The sequence below is a fragment of the Dicentrarchus labrax genome, unplaced genomic scaffold (assembly GCF_905237075.1).
Source record: "Dicentrarchus labrax unplaced genomic scaffold, dlabrax2021, whole genome shotgun sequence".
Lineage (NCBI taxonomy): Eukaryota > Metazoa > Chordata > Actinopteri > Moronidae > Dicentrarchus > Dicentrarchus labrax.
The window spans coordinates 10,217,788-10,237,262 of record NW_026136710.1 but is presented as its reverse complement, the minus strand read 5'-3'; the positions used below and the strand labels follow the sequence as shown (position 1 = coordinate 10,237,262).

At 41.5% G+C, this 19,475-nt stretch overlaps 2 protein-coding genes across 3 annotated transcripts in view; one reads left to right on the top strand and one right to left on the bottom strand.

Moving 5' to 3' along the window:
* Window positions 1–19,475, bottom strand: part of LOC127370511 (astrotactin-2-like) — a 249,299-nt gene that overhangs the window by 39,299 nt on the left and 190,525 nt on the right. For both annotated transcript variants that reach the window (XM_051412637.1, XM_051412638.1), the window contains 2 exons: window positions 7,882–8,204; window positions 14–147 (listed from right to left, as the gene is read on the bottom strand). In XM_051412637.1, coding sequence (XP_051268597.1) covers window positions 14–147; window positions 7,882–8,204 — 457 coding nt within the window. The remainder of the gene's footprint in view (window positions 1–13; window positions 148–7,881; window positions 8,205–19,475) is intronic.
* Window positions 12,739–18,854, top strand: trim32 (tripartite motif containing 32). The gene is made up of 2 exons (XM_051412639.1): window positions 12,739–12,868; window positions 13,851–18,854. The coding sequence occupies exon 2, from the start codon at window positions 13,863–13,865 to the stop codon at window positions 15,912–15,914; it is 2,052 nt and encodes a 683-aa protein (XP_051268599.1). The 5' UTR covers window positions 12,739–12,868; window positions 13,851–13,862; the 3' UTR covers window positions 15,915–18,854.

Below are 19,475 nucleotides of genomic sequence, written 5' to 3'. Positions count from 1 at the left end.
ACCTCACACTTACATTGGCTGCCTGAGGGGGCTGCAGTTAGGCAGGCCATCTTTGCTGAAGGCACTCAGGTCACAGCGACACCAGTTATCAATGACATCGCCCTTTCCAGCACACCAGTATGAGCTCATTGTGGCGCTCTTGAAGGCCTGTAAAGGGTAACAGGTGAGAGAAATGCAATTATCTCTTGGAACATGCGCTCCCTGTCCATCTATGCTTACCCCACCCCCATCTCAACACACCATCCCCCCCAGTGCTCTCCATATTCCAGAACACACACAGCCACACATCCTTGTACTTCTGTCCATATGATGAGTCTCCATTGACTATATTAATTTACTTTTTCCCATCCCTAAAATTAACCATCAATGCTAACAAAACATCAGACTTAACTTAATAGCCATTTGATGAAGTGAAGACTGGCCAAAATGTCCTCACTTTGCAAAAATGTCCTCTCTCTGAAGGTCTAGAACTCAAAATGGGTCTCACAAAGACAGAAATACAGGTACACACGCACGCACCCACACACAGAGTGACCTTTTCATACCCACCGTTCCCAATTACCGGAAGGCAGGAACATCTCACTAACATTGACAAGCTAACACTGTGATATCATAGATGCACTGTGACTTTTATGATGGAGGTGTGAAAGCTGTGACACTCCCCACCTCCTCCTTTCTATGCGTATGTCGGTGTGCGTGTGTGTGTGTGGATCTGTCGGTGGTGCTGTCGGTCTGTCTGTGAAGGGGATGGGGGGGTTGGTAGGAGATGACATCATCTCCTAACATCTCCTTGTGCTGCTTCATTAACGGGCGGAAGAAAAATCAAAGGCAGAAGCTCAGTCATCCTCTAAAAGGCAGCAAAATGCCAATATAACCGTCAAAGCAATAAAGTATAATGTCAGGGCTTTCCCTAAAGCCACAGGCATGATAGAGAGTGAGTTCAAGGGAGTTCGCAAGCACTCTGGCTCCCCCTGTCACACTATGGATCAATGGTGCACTCAGTTATTTATGTGCTCTAACTGGTTGGTTGGCAGTGCTGCCTCATGCAGACAACTTTGGAGATGTAGTTGATCATGGTCACAAAAATAGGACACTGGAACCATGCGGAAACATTATCACTGGGTACCAGGCATCCAACAAAAAGCAGAGAGAAGCCACTCCTTTGTTCCAATACACCATGACATTCACTTATCCGAAAGCAAAGGAACTGATGAGACCACACACATCTCTTAAGACAACTGCACACATGCAGCCTGCACACATGGGCACATGCAAACATGCACGCACAAACACGCACTCCAATTAAAGATTGATTTCCACAGTTGGTTGTTTCATTTCATTGGAGAAATGCCAAGGAAGATTTCTGCAGTGTGTTGATTAGTGCAAGTGACATTTGAGATGACTTTGGGCATAGTCCTGACCAGAAAGGCAGACGGCTTGGCCAAAAAAAGAGCCAGGGTATGCACCCAGAAGCTGATGTTAGCATTTCCACAACACTGCATTGTTAGCTGTAAAGGAGGCTCGACAGTCTTTCATGGGAACTGACTTCTTCCAATTCCACTTGATTTCACTCAAGGCAAAGGATCTTGAGAGAGAAAGTGACCTAAATGAGCAGCAGTGTAAGAACGAGTGAAAAAAATGAGGAGAGACCAAAAAAAATCAAAAAAGATGAATAAGGAAACAAAGGTGTGAAAAAGGAGGCTCCCAACTCTCAAAGCATTCCCCAAATTACTGTGGGACAGGATCAGGATCCTTCAGCAGTCAAGGCTTTCCCATCATTTATCCTCCAATACAAGCCCCTTGAAATGAGCATGCTGAATGAGCAGTTATTATAGGGGGTAGGCAAGCACTGTAATCCATGGCCATATAATAACCCCCTGAAAAACCAGGGGAAAAAGGTAATTACATTTCTCCCCCCTTGCCTGAACCCATGTGGCTAACTGCTGTCAGAAAACAACAGCAGCAGGGGTCTTGCCACCTCATGTCAATGGGAAGCAGGCCACAGACAAAGGCAACAGGAAAAACCTGGACTCAAGGTCTATGCACGCACACAGACTCGACAAATATGAGAAATGAGAAATGACCTCCGCTGCTAGGGGCAAAAGAGAGAGACCACAGGACCGCCATGCGTTTACCACCACCAAATTCCTAGAAAAACCCCATATGGGTCTGTGCGCTTGATTGCATGGCTGCACATGTGAAAAATAGACAAAGCGATTACCGCCATGTTTATGTTTGAAGAGTAATGCAAGCCAGTCTCCACTGGGTAAACAGGGAATCTAATTGTGGTTTAGAGAATGAGTTGGGGGGTTGGGTGGGGGGCACAGGAGGTAAAACAGAAATGAGGATTTTGAGAAAAGCAAGAGAAAATGATAGTTAGCTAATACATTGTAGTGATAATATGTCAAGTGTATGGTGGGGAAGACAACAATATATCGTGCAGGTTAGAAAAAAAGCTCAGATCAGTAAAGACAACCCTTAAGTGAGATATACAGACAATCTGAAAGGCCCAGGAGAAAGTAGTTCTGTGTTTAATGCAGTTACTAGATAAGTCGTAGCTAGCTAAAAAGAGGAGGATACCCTATACTGTATTGATTAACCAGAGATCATGCATTTCCCAGAACACTATAGATCCATATACATTCTGTGTTGGCCACATAGGGGTGAGAAACAATTCTTATCCATTATCCTTCATATTAGAAAAGCAAGTGTTTTGACAAAGATGGTCCTATCTGAGCATTGACTGTAACAGTGTAAGACAGTTTTTGTGCAGTCATGACAGATTTGCTTTCGGGAACTGGTGATGCCCCTATGGTTACAATAACACATGGTTCTACCGTTTCACAAATATGCCACAATTCATCTCTATTGACCTTATCGATACTGAACAAATTGAGCTGAAATGTAATCACCCCCTGCTTTGAACAGAGGACAAGATCAGTGAACAGCAAGGCCACTGAGTATCAGCAACAACTCTGGCCACAAATTCCAAGCCTTGACATCATTTAGACCCTGCAGACTCACTGGCACCAAAATACTATTTGGACCTTTCACTTTCGTAGAAGCCTGTCGTGACTTACAAGAAGGCAAGGGAGGCCATTGTGACCTCTTTAATATATTAATCTGTTTGTCTAGTCTAAGTTGGCCATATTACTGTCTGTCTTCAGAGGCTAATACATGAAAACACTGGCCAGCTGGCCCACAGTATTGATTTATAAGATGATCACCAGTGGTGGTAAAGAGTCTAAGTCAGCACACACAGGACACCATCAATAGTGACCTAAGTGTCTATGTCTGTGTGTGTGTGCGCACACACACAAATGCGTTTATGTATCCTTTCCAATCATTCAGGGCTAATGGTGTTAACAAAGGAACCGATGGGCTGATTCTAGGAACCTTGTCAGAAGTAGTACTTCCAGGAAATTGGACACTTGGGGCAGCTGTAGGGTTGGTTCATCTAGAGGTTGATGGGGGATTGCCATATTACTGGAGATCCCTCAAACAGCAGGTATTGGTTTTTAGGTGTGCCGACTCAGTCTGACAATGTTCTAAGCTAATCTGACTTTTTCAGCAAAGTAAACTGACTTATTTATTGGTCTTATTATGCGTGTAATACCAATCTAAGCCAACAACAAAACAAAAAAAACACAACAGAGAATGAGAATAAGATTGTTGACAAAAATGTAAATTTCAGTGGAAACTAATATGAAAAGTTAGTCTGCTGGACATACCCTCTATATGATTTATAGAATAACTATCGATGCCTGTTTTGAACCATTCATCGTCAGGAGGCTGTTTCTATTAGGTCTTTCTTTGTGATAGGAAAATGATCTAGTGGCAATGCAGTCAGTTTGGTTGTTCAACTGTTTTGTCTGTCACATAAAAGACAAGTCTGAACTGCTGATGCTTGTGGACCAAATGTTGACTAGAGCATACATTCAGTTGCCAGTTTATTACTTACACCTAGCAAAAACTAGTACAGTCTAATATATTAGCCCTGCAATAAATCCTACCTTCATGAAGGTTACAATGTACAGCTTTTTTTGAAAGTTGGAGGATGCAGTCTGGGGTGCTGTTGAATTGCAAGTGTTACAGGCAGGTGTTTCTTTCATTTTGTCCGACCAATTTACATCAATGAGGGTAGGCTAAATAACAAACTAATAAGAAACACCTATCTGTATAATGCAGTACAGTTCAATAGCATCACAATCAATACCTGAATCAACACCTCTCTAAAACATTGGACAGTGTAACCTTCACCTAGAACCTTCACCTTATTACAGGGATGTTGTATTAGACTGCATTCATTTAAACAAGGTGTACCTAATAAACTGGCAACTGTGTGTAGAACTGGCCATAGAGAGTTCATATGAATCTGTTTAATGATCTATAGGCGCATGCACTGTCCTTGGTACTGAAGTGAAGTGGTTCAGAATTTGCATTTTCTACTTTTATGTGTACCTTTATTATTGATTATGAGACCCGCTTATGAGATTGAGCTGTGTGAAAGACTATTAGAATATTAGAGTTGGCAACAACATTCAGGGTATTTTACATTTTTAATTTTTGTTGAATTTGTCTCATTATTATGTTCAGTCCACTTATAACTGCATATTGTATTGGTTAAGAATGTCCCCGAAAGCAGACTCCCCCAACCCACTGCAAATATACCTGCCCTCCTCTTGTGTGTAACACTGCTACCTGCTTTTCGTTTTTGTGCAAATATGTTGTAGCTCTTTTGCCCCCACTGGAAATGTTCTAAACACACCCCTGCGAGGGGCTGCCGTAGTGCGTTATGGTGAGAGCATGACAGCGGCCACTCGGCAAGATATAGAGCATTCTGACCCATTAGACTCACAACCAATTTGTTCAAAAGGTTTGCCATAATTCAGTCACAGCAACAGGACATAGGGCCACTGGCAAGCTCCACAGGCGTAAGCTTATTTATTTATCCACTGAGTTTTTTTCTCTGGCATTAAAACAGGGGAGTATCTGTGTGTGCGTGTGTATTTGCGTGCACACACCTGGCCATGTAAGCAAGACCACCTTAGTCGAGTCCAAGCCAATTCCAAGACCTGTTCCAGTTGAATTCAACTTTAAAGCAAGCCAAGCCTGACAACAGAGCAACTTGAAAATTCCAAGACAAAGAGGGAGTAAACCTAAAACCGTTCTTTCCAAGTGCAAAACATAATCATTACGTTTCTCACAGAGGAGCAAAGACAATTAAGTATCTCCAGATTTAGCTATGCAACTGATGGATGCATAAGCAAGTTAAAGACAATTATCAACATAGTGACTAATTAGCCTTGCAGATAGTTATGGCTTTATATTATTATGTATAAGGCTTGGGGATAAGAATGCAATGGGGGGAATCATTTTACGGCATTTCACTTCTCTATTGTGTACACTAACTCTTAAAACATGTTTTTTAGGAAATATCCAGGTAAGTATCCAGTACTGGCTGATAGGATCAGTCTTCCTGGTATTATTTTCCCCAAATCCTCAACTAGTCATTGGTAATGTCAGTACTGGGCACATGTACAAAGAAATACTTTATTCCCCATTATTCCCCTCTTTGACAGACCCACACAGAGCAAGCTAAGAAGAGGACAGCTATGCCATCTACCATAGCTGTCTATAATTCTGTTTCCTTTCAGTCCTGGTGGTGGTCTTTTCAAGGGAAGGAAAAATTTCACATTGTAACAAAATCCCCCTCTGGCTTAATAATGAGGAGATTTATGTGAAAGGAACATGACATGTCCTGTCAAACAGTCAGGCAGCCAAGGAGAGGCCACTGAAAGATGCAGGTAGCCGAGAAAGAAGGGGGGTAGAGAGTCAAAGAAAGAGTGACAGATCCATGTAAACCGGATAGTGGGCATACACAGACACATGCATACAAACATGTATACACATATAGATATGACCTCAGTCCACCTACTCATGAGCGGGACAACCAAACCTCTATTTTGATTGCTTCGGGGGATTTAAGGTAACAAAAAAGAACCTCATCTCTGAGAAAGCTCTTGCAACACGGCATCTGTCTTTCCCGATAGACCCAGCCAAGTAGAAAGATAGTCTTCAGCAAAGGTGTGTGTGAGAAAGACACACACACAAAGAAAAAGAGAGAGAGAGAAAGACTGAGCGGTTGTGTGTGTGTGTGTGTGTGGAGGGGCAGGTTGTTGTGTCGCTCGTCTCTAATGCAATATACGTATGTGCCTTTCAGACTAGCGGCAGCGGTTGCGGCCAAGAGAAGAAGAGAAAGAGAGGAAAAAGAGGAGCAGAGTGATGGACTCCCCTCCCTCCCAAGAGGTCGATGACATCAATAAGAAGCTAATAATCCTGCCTCAAGCTACCTCAGAAGGGCTTGCCAGAGCACTCCACTGCAGTCTACCCCTTCTCCTCCTTCTCATACATCTCCCTCTACATCCCCAGAAGACCATAGGTTGGGTAGGGGGAGAGAGAAGGATGGATAGCGAGGTGTTTGGAAGAGAGGGAAAAGAGACATTTTGCTCTTCCTCACGTTTAGCTATCGATGAGGCCCACTAGGGATCGTCTGCTATTGATTGTGCCTTCTTTTCTTTGGGGCTGTGGTGCTTGTTATGGGCGGCACGTACAGGGGGCTTTGTTGTGTGTGTGTGTGTGTGTGTGTGTGTGTGTGTGTGTGTGTGTGTGTGTGTGTGTGTGTGTGTGTGTGTTTGTGAGTGCATACATTGTGTGTGTGTGTGTGTGTGTGTGTGTGTGTGTGTGTCTGGTATTGTTGTTGCCCGCAGTAATTTCAGAAGGTAAGGTAATTAGATGCTTGATTGGGGGGAGCATGAACCAGTCTGCTCCATGGCGTGTGCATGCGTGTGTGTTGGGTGTGAGTCACCTGCAAACAGCTCTGTGTTGGTTTACACACGCACAGGGAAGACATGTACCGGATATTAGGTAGCAAAACAATGTCAAGACGATGCCCAAAGAGAGCAAAATGTGGTAAACTAAATGTCAAGTGAAGCCAGAGCCCCTTCCTAAATGACCTTATGGAAAAGAAATCTGATATGATTAACTTTCACTGCACAAAGATCCGAAGATTTTTCATCCAGGATGAATCAGAAACACAACATGTGGCCATTAAGATGATATTACATTCAGCTGTGTATGCTTGTTTGGACTCAGACACACACATATATCTCACACATATACACATCGACTTTCCCACAAGAGGAGAAAACCATGATGTCATCTTTTTTATGCCCTCTGTATTACAGTGCTCATTTCCAGTGGTCAAAGTTAACCAACTAATGCCACCTAAAGGTGATTTGTTAGAACTGCATCAGTTAAATGCTTCAGAGGACAATGGATATATACAGTATGAAAGGACTACGCCACCATCGCTTGGCATGAGATTGTATAAAATATACTGAACAATAAGCATATGCATTCTACACGTTCAGAACAGACTGCACCTTTTGTCACGGGGTAGCACAACATATATGTGTAATTTGCCTCACATTTACAATAAAATTCTGTTTGCAGAAGTATAATCACGTCCCAACTTTTGTTAATAATAGGTGACACAAATTGTAGAAAATAATAATTCATGTAATGTACAAATTTAAAAGAAATACAGGCTTCAACCATATCAGTGACATTAGGTAGGTTTTATACAAAAAATACTTTTCATTTTACAATAAGTTCATTTCTGTGGATGTCTTTACTTATTCTTTTTCCTGCAGCTCCAATGGGTGTGTTAATGCTTCACATCTCTTCACCTGAATCTCTCTGTCATTATCTGGTTTTACAGTGAGTTTCTCGGCCTCTCTCTTCAACACACATCCACATGCATGTGCACACACACAGACGCACACACGCAGACTTGCTACCCTCATGCTGCTTTCTCACCTCTTTGGTGACGTTGTCTTGGACCAGGCTGTAGAGGGGCACCACACGGCTGACTTCCAGCAGCACAGGGATGGGGGACGGTTGCTCTCCGCTCCTGCTGTTACCATTGCGGCCTCTTCCTGACACTCCTCCCATCATGGCCTGGTGATGGCACAGGTGGCAGCCAGCTGGACAGCTGCCCTTCTCTTCGCAGCGGATCTCCACGCCATTCACCATGTCGTCAGTCAACAGCTGGCTCTTCTGCAGGGCTGACAGGTAGCTGATGAAAGGAACTGACTTCAGCTCACGCCGCCCGCCTCCGCCAACCCCCTGGTCTGTTGCCTCTGGAGGGGTAGGCAGGAGAGGAAGAGAGGGTATGGGTTGGGAGGGGAGATAAACAAAGTTAACAACAAAATAACTATTTACATTCATTTTCGGAAAAGGGAGGAAAACAGTCACCTTTTTCACTTTCATATGTATTCTTTCCTAATTGTAAAAACAACCCACTCTTCCAACTTTAGCTCATTTTTATTTCCATAAAATAATTTATTTAATCTTTACTTGGAGTAGCAAAGCACATTCACAGTCCCTCAGTTGCACAAAGCGTCCGCATCTGGATTTACTTTTACTTGCTGCCAAGGAAAAGAAGAAAAAACAACAACTAATCCCTTACTGTCATCAGCTCTCATAGACAAAGGATGAATGGGAAAGTGGGAAGGAGGAGGGGTGTCACTGGCTTCTTCTCCTAAGTGTCAATTACCACTATTTGATGTTCTCACTGGAGTTGGGGGGATTCTTTCTCATCATTTCCTCTTTCAGTGGGAAAACAACACACCATGCGGAAAGAAAAAGCAACGACAGAAGCAGGGGAGGAGTAGAAACAGGAGAGAATAAAGAGCTACTTGGGTGTTTCACTTGGAGGACACATCTGGCCAAATGTTACAGTGGAGCAGATCTGCCATCTGTGGCATCGCATGGATGGGTAACATGTGGCAGATGTGCTTTTTGTGTCTTGCTTTAGAAGGACAGACATCATTTGAGACATGATGTATCCGTAGTCAGTGCTACAAAATGTGGAGGAATCACGATGAATGAGAAATGAATTATTTCATTCACCAAGCCCTGAATATTGTAATTTAAAAACACTGAATATGTATTATACTTAGGTGTCGGATGTCGGAGTATTAAATAACCTACACCCTATGCAGAGTAATAAAGATTTCTGAGAATAAGTGTATTAAAACACAAAGAGCAAGTGTAGATGTTTAAGTTACAGTCAAACCCCCCCCACATACTGTTCATACAGAGGCACATGGAGTGATTGATGAGATTATCAATACACACAGTATTACCTAAGTGCACACGCACACACAGGCCAAGAAAAAACAAGTGAAACCCTACACCCGAAAGAAGTGCGTAAGACAGCAGGAAAAGCCTGTGACGTTATTCAAGGTGGGGTAATTGGGACCAATTAGTGTTAATAGTTTAAATGACTTATTTCCTGTTAACAGTTTTAATGACAGTGTACTCTAATATCTTTCAAACTATTGTCAGGGGCAAAAACACAACATATATACAGGTCATGAACTCAATAATGTTTGTCTAAGAGAAACAAGTCTACATGTGTCTACATGTACAATTTCACTTCTGACTCCTGTAATGTCAGCAATGTAACCCAAGACACAAAAAGGGGGTGAAAGCGTTAACACAGTGACACATTGAGTTTAAAAAAAAAAATTTTTTGTGTGTATAATCACTTGTCAGCCGTTCATTTCATCAAACAACTTGCTGACACAATTGAGTTCATTTACAGCTCTGTAATATAAACATAACACTGTATTATGGTTAAATAGTGAAAAATAAAAATCATTTCAATACTTTAGCGAATTAAAAGTATATTTAATATTCCAAATGACGCACAGATTATTGATTATTATGAAAATATGCGATGGATGAAAAGAAAGTTAACTTAGCATAACTGAGCTTTTTGGCTATGACGTTCAGAATTATAAGAAAACAACATCAAGGAAGAAAACTGGTGTATAGCTCATATGCTACACTAAATACACTACAATGACAATTCACTGCCATATATAGGCAGAAAAAATTGTCTGTAGACAATTTCTGGGAAATACTGGGGTTATGAGTCATGTGGATCTTCTGGTAAGGGAGATATTAAACATATTTATATAACAAATCTAAAATATATTATCTTCCAACAAAAGACAAACAAACCCTACAATGTATAATATCCAATAATTAAATGTAAACTGCACCTCAGGTCACAGAAACTTCCAAATCCCCCAGAAAAAACATCAAGGACATGACCCTTATGTCCTCAATTGTAGCTGTGACCCTGTTGTGTGTGTCTATGTGTGAGAGAAAACTGAGCTGTACATACATCTATTTATGTGTGTCTTTGTGGCTTATTCCTTGTGTGCGTCTTTAAGACACTGGCAAGCAGTCAAAAGGGTGGGTGGTAACTTCATGTGCAACAGTATGTAAACAGGCTCAAGGGGTGGCCCAAGAGCCCAATTACATGCACTTCTTGAGGCAACACAGACACAGAAAAGAACTGTTAAAAAAGTGCTCTCACAATAAATCTCTGTAGCTCTGGTTGGCTGTGGCTATCCACTCTTATTTACTCTCAACCCCTTTAATTCATTTCACCCCAGATTGTTTACATCTATGTATGCATTTCATGAAAAGGTTTGGCACTGCCACGTATTTGTGGAGAGAATAAAATATAGCCACGGTAATTTGATTGTCAGACATTTATAGTCCATACAGGCAGTGGTGGAAAGTAACTAAGCACATTTACTCAAGCACTGTACTTAAGTACAGTACTTTATACTACTACTCCACTACAGAGTCAAATCTTACTTTTACTCCGCTGCATTTATTTGATAACTTCAGTTACTAGTTGCTTTCCGGATTAAGAATTAAATGAATCAAGAAATAAATAATGATGATATTATTATACAATAAGACTTTATTGGTCCCCTTGGGGGAAATGCACACACTACCCAGCAGTATCTATAAAATACATATAAAGTAATTAAGATTAGCCCCACATTTACCTGTTGCAGCATGAAAGTGATGTACACATTAATGCATATAATAATAATCATACTCCAATAATAAAATATACATAATTCTGGAATGGACTAGTCTGCAAAATGATATTTTCACTTTAGGTAGTTTCATGCTAATCCTTTTATACTTTTGTTGAAGTAAAAAATTAAATGCCTGACTTTTATTTGTAACAGATTACTTCTGCACTGGGATATACTTTAAAAGATCTGAGTACTTCTTACACTTTGGTAATCAGAGTCTCTCTCCCTGCACACATTCTCCCTATTTTGTATTTACTTTTGAACAACTTATTTAACTGTCTTTACTGTCCTGTTCTGAGACTGAAACTGTTGTAACATATAATTTCCAGTTGTGATCACTGAAGTAATTTGTCTGAATGGCTTTATTTGTGTCTGTGCAATGTACAGTTTCACTGACATTTAACCAACGGTGACACCCTTCACAAGGACAAATTAAACTGGACCACGTGTTTTTTTGTGCAGTTAAAGGAGTGGCCTATCATTTCAGCTTTTTATAAACTATGACATCTCTTTGCTGTGTGGAATGAATGTGATGCTTATGCAACACTTGCCTGTCATCAAACATAGTGAGGAGATAAATGGAGAGAATTTCCTAGCCATTGATCTTGCACTGCCTTCGTTAATTAAAATGTCTTTGTAGACTGGTTGCAGTATAATTACTCATCAGGGACACATCCCCTCTGGCCAGGGTTATGTTGCCCAGGCAACAACAGCAAAGGTGTCAGATATCTTCCATAGCAATTTAATACAGATTTTGTTAGATATGGTTACTGTTGGCACTGTTGTTTTTGCTTTATTAAAACATCTACATACACCACAGACCTTTGATTATAACAGACTATTATCTACAGTAGCTGACATTCTATATTAATTTTACACAGTAATACACAATATTTGTTACAGCAGGAGAGACACATGGTAAAAAAATACATCTATGTGTGAGTTACCTTGTCTACAAAGTACCGTTCAAGTTATACTGTCATAACTTGGCATATCAGATATTTGAACAATAGCAGCTGCTAAATAGGCCAACATATAATAATATTTATTAAATATGCTAAACGACTGAGAAAACTACATGAGAATGAATGTTTTCTTCCATATTTCTTTAGAACCTGTTTGTTTTTAAAATGTTCCACACTCACTTTGTGTGCATGGTGATGCATGGGCATCTTCTAGAAGACCTATTCTGACATCTAGTGGCCTCTTTATACAATTACTGGCTTATGTCTAAAAACTGAAACACCACATGTGGACGTTTTCGAATGCAGTAGCATGCCTATGGGCTACAACTACTAGACTTATTTTCTCATTTACAGGTCTGTTTACTTGTCACTCAAATTAACTAATCTTAAATTTTTGTTCTTTAAAAAGATGACAAGTAGGGTGATGAAGTAGTGGTAGGCCTTACTGCTGGACAGGAACTGGACTTTAGGTTACATATATATTATATTATATTCAATTAGTGTTAAACAAATAGCATTCTTGCTGTTATAGGTGTTTGCAGTAGGTACTGTGCATAAAAACCAATAAAATCCCTTTGCCTGTCAAACTCTGTTGCCCCCTGTGCTGTGCGAATATGAGCATTATAGGGAAGAAGACGAATTAAATACAATAAATTACTTTTATCTCTCTTGATGGAAGTCAAATACTAGGACCCCTGATATTTGACTTCTGATTTTGACTTCAGGACCACTAAATACATCGCCAAGCCTACACAGCAGCCAATCAAAACAAGCGTCAGACTCAGAGCTGTGCGTGTTACGTAACAGCCGGGCTCTGCGTACGTGACGTCGTCAACACTGCAGTCTCTCAGCAGCAGCTGCAGTAGCAGAAACACAGCACGCCCATCAAAACCTCTGTACTTCCAACCAGCTAATACTGAAGAAAAGGTAACGTTTTAAAGCATAAGTGTCAAAAGAGAAACATTACGATGAGCCGCATATCCTTTTATTATCTATTTTTTGAATGCACGTTCATCAAAGCCAGCCCTGTGTATAATGTTGAACAACACTGTGGCGTTTTGTGACGGGGCAGCGTTAACGTTTGTAGTTTTGTCGAGAGGCCTCGGATATACTTAAACTAAAAGGAGGGAACACTCAACGCACTTTGTTTGTAAGTGTGGTTTTAGCAAGGTCAACCTATTTTTAGGCATCAATAGAGCACGGTGGTGCCTTTAGACACAACCCAGTTAGCCTGAAGATCACGTTGCTTGTCATCAAAGCGTGGAACGAACCGTGTGCCAATTAGCTCACCGATAAACAACAACAGTTCCTCGAGGAGCTAGCCCACCTGCCGTCATCACCGTCGCGTTATTGTGGTACGTGGCTTCATTTGCTAGCACGAGGATGCAGTCAGTTGTATGTCATGTTAGCATTGCCTAGCAAACAAAAACACTCTGTTGCCTAATGTTACATAGTTGTCAGTTAAAGGTTTCCGTGTTAACAGGTCAACCTGTAAGTGCTTTCAGCCTCATGTTCGTGTCAGCTGAGGTTACACTGCGACAACTAGCTACTTTGAAACAGAGAGGAGCTAGCTGGCTGTGCTAGTCATAGTTAGCCCCATATTTAGAAAGCTGCAAGCTGGCCCTACTATCATGAGATCTGTGGCAATGTTCAGAACTGTGTCGTTTATGGTCACACAGTTACAGTGCATCAGGTTTGGGTGAGGGTCAGACTTTGAGTACCACTTTTCTATTGCTATAGAAATACTGCTGCAACCCATATACTGCACGACTGTATCACCGATTCAACCTGGTTGCTACTCGCATAGTGACTTAATGACACTGTTTTCCTCTCAGTAGAATTTCACACAGAATGGTAACATCTAACAAAACATAATTCCTTTTTTTGTTTTTGTTTTTTCTCACTCAAGGAAAGGACCATAATGGCGGCAGCATCATCCCCGCTGGACCCAGATCTAATGAGGGAGGTTCTTGAATGCCCTATCTGCCTGGAGACCTACAACCAGGAACAAATGAGACCCAAACTCCTGCAATGTGGTCACACAGTGTGCCGGCAGTGTCTAGAGAAGCTTTTGGCTAATACTATCAATGGTGTGCGCTGCCCCTTCTGTAGCAAGGTCTCCCGTATGAGCAATATCTCTCAGCTGGCTGATAATCTCACTGTGCTTAAGATCCTAGATTGTACTATATCCTGCAGTGCTGCTGCCGCCGCCCTAATGTGCAATTCCTGCTGCAACCGCCTACCACGACAGTACTGCCACGATTGTGCCACAGTCCTCTGTGAGCTCTGTAAAGGGGAGGGCCACCTGCATCAAGGCCATTCAGTCCAGCCGATTAGGGTGGCTGCTGAACAGCGTCGTAAAGAACTGGGTGGGAAGCTGACTGCTCTGCGTGATGTGATGGGCGAAATTCAGAAGAAAAAGACAGCTATTGAAAACATTAACAAATCCTTGAGATTAAAGTACCAGGCAGTGCAGCAGAACTATACTACAGCTGAGCAACGTCTTCAAGAGGAACTCAGGAGGTCTCGAAGGACATTCACAGCTTCCATGGCAGAAGCAGAAAAGCTAAATGGGCATGTCCTGGAGGAGCAGACATATCTCCTTAACATTGCAGAGGTAAAAGTGGTGTCACGCTGTGATTATCTGACAATGCTTGTGAGGCAGAGTGATATTGCTTTACTAAAGGACGATGGCGGAGGCTGTGATGATGAAGAGCTGGATTTGAGGAGCAGCTTGCCCACCATGTTTCAGCTGCAAGAGCCAGAGCTTGTCAAAACAGTGCACTCTAAACCCGTAGAAGTGGGCCAAGTGACCACAAACACTTACACTGTCAATACAGATGATGAAGAGTTGGAGATTGCTCTTGAGGGTGATGTAGAGAGTGTAGCAGGCGCAGTAGGGGCTACAGGTGGTGCAACGGGGGCTCCGGTGGATCTTTACCGGGACATTGACATGGTTGCGGCTGTAGAGGAGGCGGTATGTGGTTCACCGGGCAGCTTTAAGTCGAAGTCCATGGATGCAGGTGGGGGATCCCCTGGAGGAGCCGGGGCAAGTGCGGGGCCCGCAGTCTGCCAGTTTGTGAAGAAGATGGGCTTCAAGGGAACTCTACCTGGCCAGTTCAATTTACCAGTCAGCATCTGTGTGACATCACAGGGCGAGGTCCTGGTGGCTGACCGCGGCAACTACCGCATCCAGATCTTTAATCGCAAAGGTTTCCAGCGTGAAATCCGCCGGAATGCCAGTAGCATTGACAACTTTGTCCTGAGCTTCCTGGGTGCTGACCTGCCTAATCTCATCCCCTTATCCATTGCTGTCACTCCTCAAGGCCTGATTGGGGTCACCGACAACTACGATAACTCAGTTAAAGTCTACACCATGGATGGACACTGCGTGGCTTGCCATAAGAACCAGCTGATTAAACCATGGGGCATTACCGCCATGCCATCGGGCCAGTTTGTGGTGTCAGATGTGGAGGGTGGCAAGCTGTGGTGTCTAGCAGTGGACCGCAATGTGGGCGTTGTCAGCTACAACCGATTGTGCTCTGCGGTGCGGCCAAAGTTTGTGACGTGCGACGCGGCTGGAACAGTCTATTTCACCCAGGGCCTGGCTCTGAACTTTGAGAAACGCCACAATGAGCCCCACCTGGAGGGTGGCTTCTCTATCGGCTCAGTGGATACTGATGGCCAGCTAGGCAAGCAGCTCAGCCATTTCTTCTCCGAGACGGAGGACTTCCGCTGCATCACTGGCATGTGCGTGGATGCCAATGGGGATTTGCTGGTAACGGACAGCGGCAGGAAAGAAATCCTCCAGTTTCCCAAAGAAGGCGGATTCAAAATTCTCATCCAGGAAGGGCTGACCTGCCCTGTGGGAGTGGCAACCACCCAGAAAGGACAACTGCTGGTGCTGGATTGTTGGGACCACTGTGTCAAAGTCTACACATACATCCAGAGGAGGCACTCGTCCACTTCCTAGAGGAATAATCCAGTCCACAGGAGCATGAGAGGTTTAGTAGGTATATATGTTGGCCAGGTGTGTATGGAAGTTTGAAGAAGGTAGAACCACACTGTTATCTGTCACTTTAGTTTGGCTGCAGTCCAAACAATTCTCGCTCCAGCTTTCATTGGGTTATTAAATGAATGTTCTAGTCAGTTTGGTTCGGTTTAAAGCCTACTGGATTTCATTTTAATACCTCAAATCAAAAATCAGCTACTTAAGCTGCCTCTTACCTGATTATTGTAACACATCACAACACTTAAGCAGACTTTGCAACATTTTTACATCAAAGAATGCTGGCACACGTTGTCACATTAAAATAAGCGAATTAAGCCATTGATGTCAAAGCTAATGCAGGCACAAAGTACAGATGATCTTCCTTCCTTTATTATTGACTGCTACATCCACCGATCAGCCTGACAGTGTGTGATGCACAGCTTTCACTGATTTGGCTCAGCTTTGCATAAGGAAAAATGGGAGGATGAGGAGCTGAAAATGAACATGTATTTACATATGAAATAAAGCATACCAAGGCTTTTGGCCTGTGAAGCACTTTATTATTGACACAACACTGTTTCCTAGTGTTAGGTTATAGTAGCACAGACTAACATTGATGTTGCTGAATGCAGCTGGCAGCTTTAAAGTTTACTGTGCAGTTAGCTAATGGCAAAACAGTAACCAAGTATCAGCATTCATTGAATTGCATTCAGTAACATTCAGGGAACATTAAGTGTAGAATATTAAGTTACCTACAGGAAAGAGAGCAATGGTGTAATTTCATGTACTGGGTTCTTTGGGTCTACATTTTTTTACTGACATTGTCAGGAAAGATATTTTGTTTTTGTTTATTTGAGGTTAACCGAGTTAATGCAATCAGAATTTGGGGTTACGGATGTCTAATTTGTACACTACACTATTGTTATCATGTTTTTCCAGTACTTAGTCTGTGTACATCAGCCACAACCAGAGTAACCATTTGACATTTTGGAGTGTTAGTGAAATCTACTGTGTGATCTACAAACCCTTTTTACTCTCTATTTCTGTCATTAAACCTTCTCCTACTGACTTCCCAGCCACAGCCACTGTTATGTCACTAGCGGGAAGGGTGAGGTCACAATCTGCAAGATATATTCCTGTCATCTGCTCAGATCCTATTCTAGTCGTTCTGCTCAGTCATACATCTCGCTACAATTTCTGGCCTCTACATCCCCCTTCTGCTGGCTTTTCTTTCTAACCTGCAGCATTAAAGTTAGCTTTGAGCAGTTTTACCTAAGATCACACTGTAGCCCCTAGTTTTAGTCCTACTTCTCAAAAGAATTGGGTCCATTATGAACAGAGTAGCAACATTTTAAGGTCCCATATGATCTCTGGAAGGCCCTTACAATTGCAGGGCTGTGTTTCTGCTCTGCTTTATATTCCCTATGGGTTCACCTTCAGCTAAATCAAATAATCGTCTATAAATTATACCTATATACCAATACTTAATAGCTCCAGCACCCAGAACACAATAAGGGTACAGCATACGTACAACTTCAATAATGTTTGCAAACTTTGTTCAAATTTATTCCAGAGAACTTGTTCCATGCCAGCGTTTCCACCGGCTGGGCTTGTGGTTTCACAATCTTTGTAGGGATCAGTGGCAGGAGTGTTCAGAATAGCACTGCTGGGATAATGATGAGCGAAAACTCCAGCATCACTCACCAAACCTGGCTATGTTGCACTGGGATGTTGGTTGCATGTCCCTATGTCTCCCTCAGGTTTTAAATTCCGCACTAGAAATCTTGCAACCTGAGTTCCCTGGTGCTGGTACATGTGGGTAAAAACAACATCCATATAGTGTTTTGCTAGTTACTGCTAGTGTTAGTTATTAAATTCCTCAATATCTGCATCTATATCATTTTATCATGTAGATTTATTGATTTTTTTTTCAGCCCATATGAAGCATTAGAAAGATGCTTTCAGGTAAAGTAAAAATAAAAGACACCTTTAATCAAAATATTTAGTGGCCTAAATATGGGGAATCAAGTTAATCATTGAAACCCACCCATCAATACTCTGTAACATACTCTATGTCTGTAAAGTCATAAATAGTGAATATGCCTGCTCTGGGGCCATATTTATTTTCCAGTCCAGGTTTGCTCATGAGAGCCTATCACTACTATACTGACTCAGTTTCAGCCTTAAAAATAAACAGTTTCACAAAGCTGACCTTAACTCTGCACCTGGAGCCCTATTAAACAGCAACATACAAATATACATATCTGAGCATCAAACTATCGTAAACAATACGTGTTTTTAATATTTCTATATCACCAAAGGGTTAAGGAGGAAAAAAAACAACTGAATTTATGTATCAGATGAAGTTCAGTCATATCCTTGTGCTTTTTTTAATTTATTTTACATAATGTATTTGTTTTATTGTTAGGCCATGTTATATCTCCACACTAAACTCATAGATTTTAATTCAACATAGCTGCATGCCAACCTTGCCATCAAAACTGTTTTTTTCAGTGCTTACAGTTTATTCAAGTTGGTCACTAGAAGTAGTCATTACTAGAGAATATTCAAACTTAAACAGTAACAGAAAAATGGATAAAATGCTAGAAAAATCAAGTGTCCTTGTGTCAGTGTGCTGAACATCAGTGTGTGTCACATCACCTGAATATGTTTTATTATGTGTCATTGGAAAGAAGTTATTTTCTTGCATCTTCTTCTTCTTCAGCGTTCATTCATTTACACTATTGGATCGTAATACTGCAATATGTCCATGAACCAAACTACCATGTGTTTAAGGTGTTTTGTCCTTTACAGGCTGTGAATTTTACAATGTGTCGAACACATTTAAGACATCTCTGTTTAGTCAAATTCATGTTTGTATTGTTGATTATCTGAGTGCAATAAACATTTATGAAACAATTACATTTTTTTTCCTTCGTACTATTTCTACCTTCTTCGAAATCCTTATATGTGTATTTGTACAATGTTCAGTTTTCCCCGTGACCCTACATAGTAAAAGCAAACCTCTTCTGTCACTATAATTGCCTGGCTGTAGAGATTGTAAATTGTAGCTGTAGATGTTGGTATGCAATAATGTAGTGCATGTTTTGAAACCTATTTTCAAAGGCAGGAAGGTCACTTTATAGCCTTGGTATGTCTTGAAGAATCCAATCCTTTACTTCAGTAAGCAGAACATAAGTAAAATAGCAGAAATTATAAATATAATAATACTGATTAACATTAACTTGTGTGTGTCATATATAGTAGGTGGTTGAGGAGGAAATAATACTAGCTACTTCAGTTGTTGGTTAGTTTAATCTACAGTTGTGTATCTTTTTATTTTTCTTTAAAGCTGATCATATGTTTTGTATGTAAGCTATAAAATAACTAGCAGCTAAAGCTGTCAAATAAATGTAGTGGATTACAAGGTATGATATACAATACCCTCTAAACTGCAGTGCAGCAGAGTAAAATGCCAGACATGGAGATAAGTAAACTACAAGTAGTTGTACTTGAGTAAACATACTTTCCACCATTGGTTGA

What these genes read in the sequence shown, in the direction of transcription:
- trim32 (XM_051412639.1), top strand. Translation starts at nt 13,863, where the DNA reads ATGGCGGCAGCATCATCCCCGCTGGACCCAGATCTAATGAGGGAGGTT.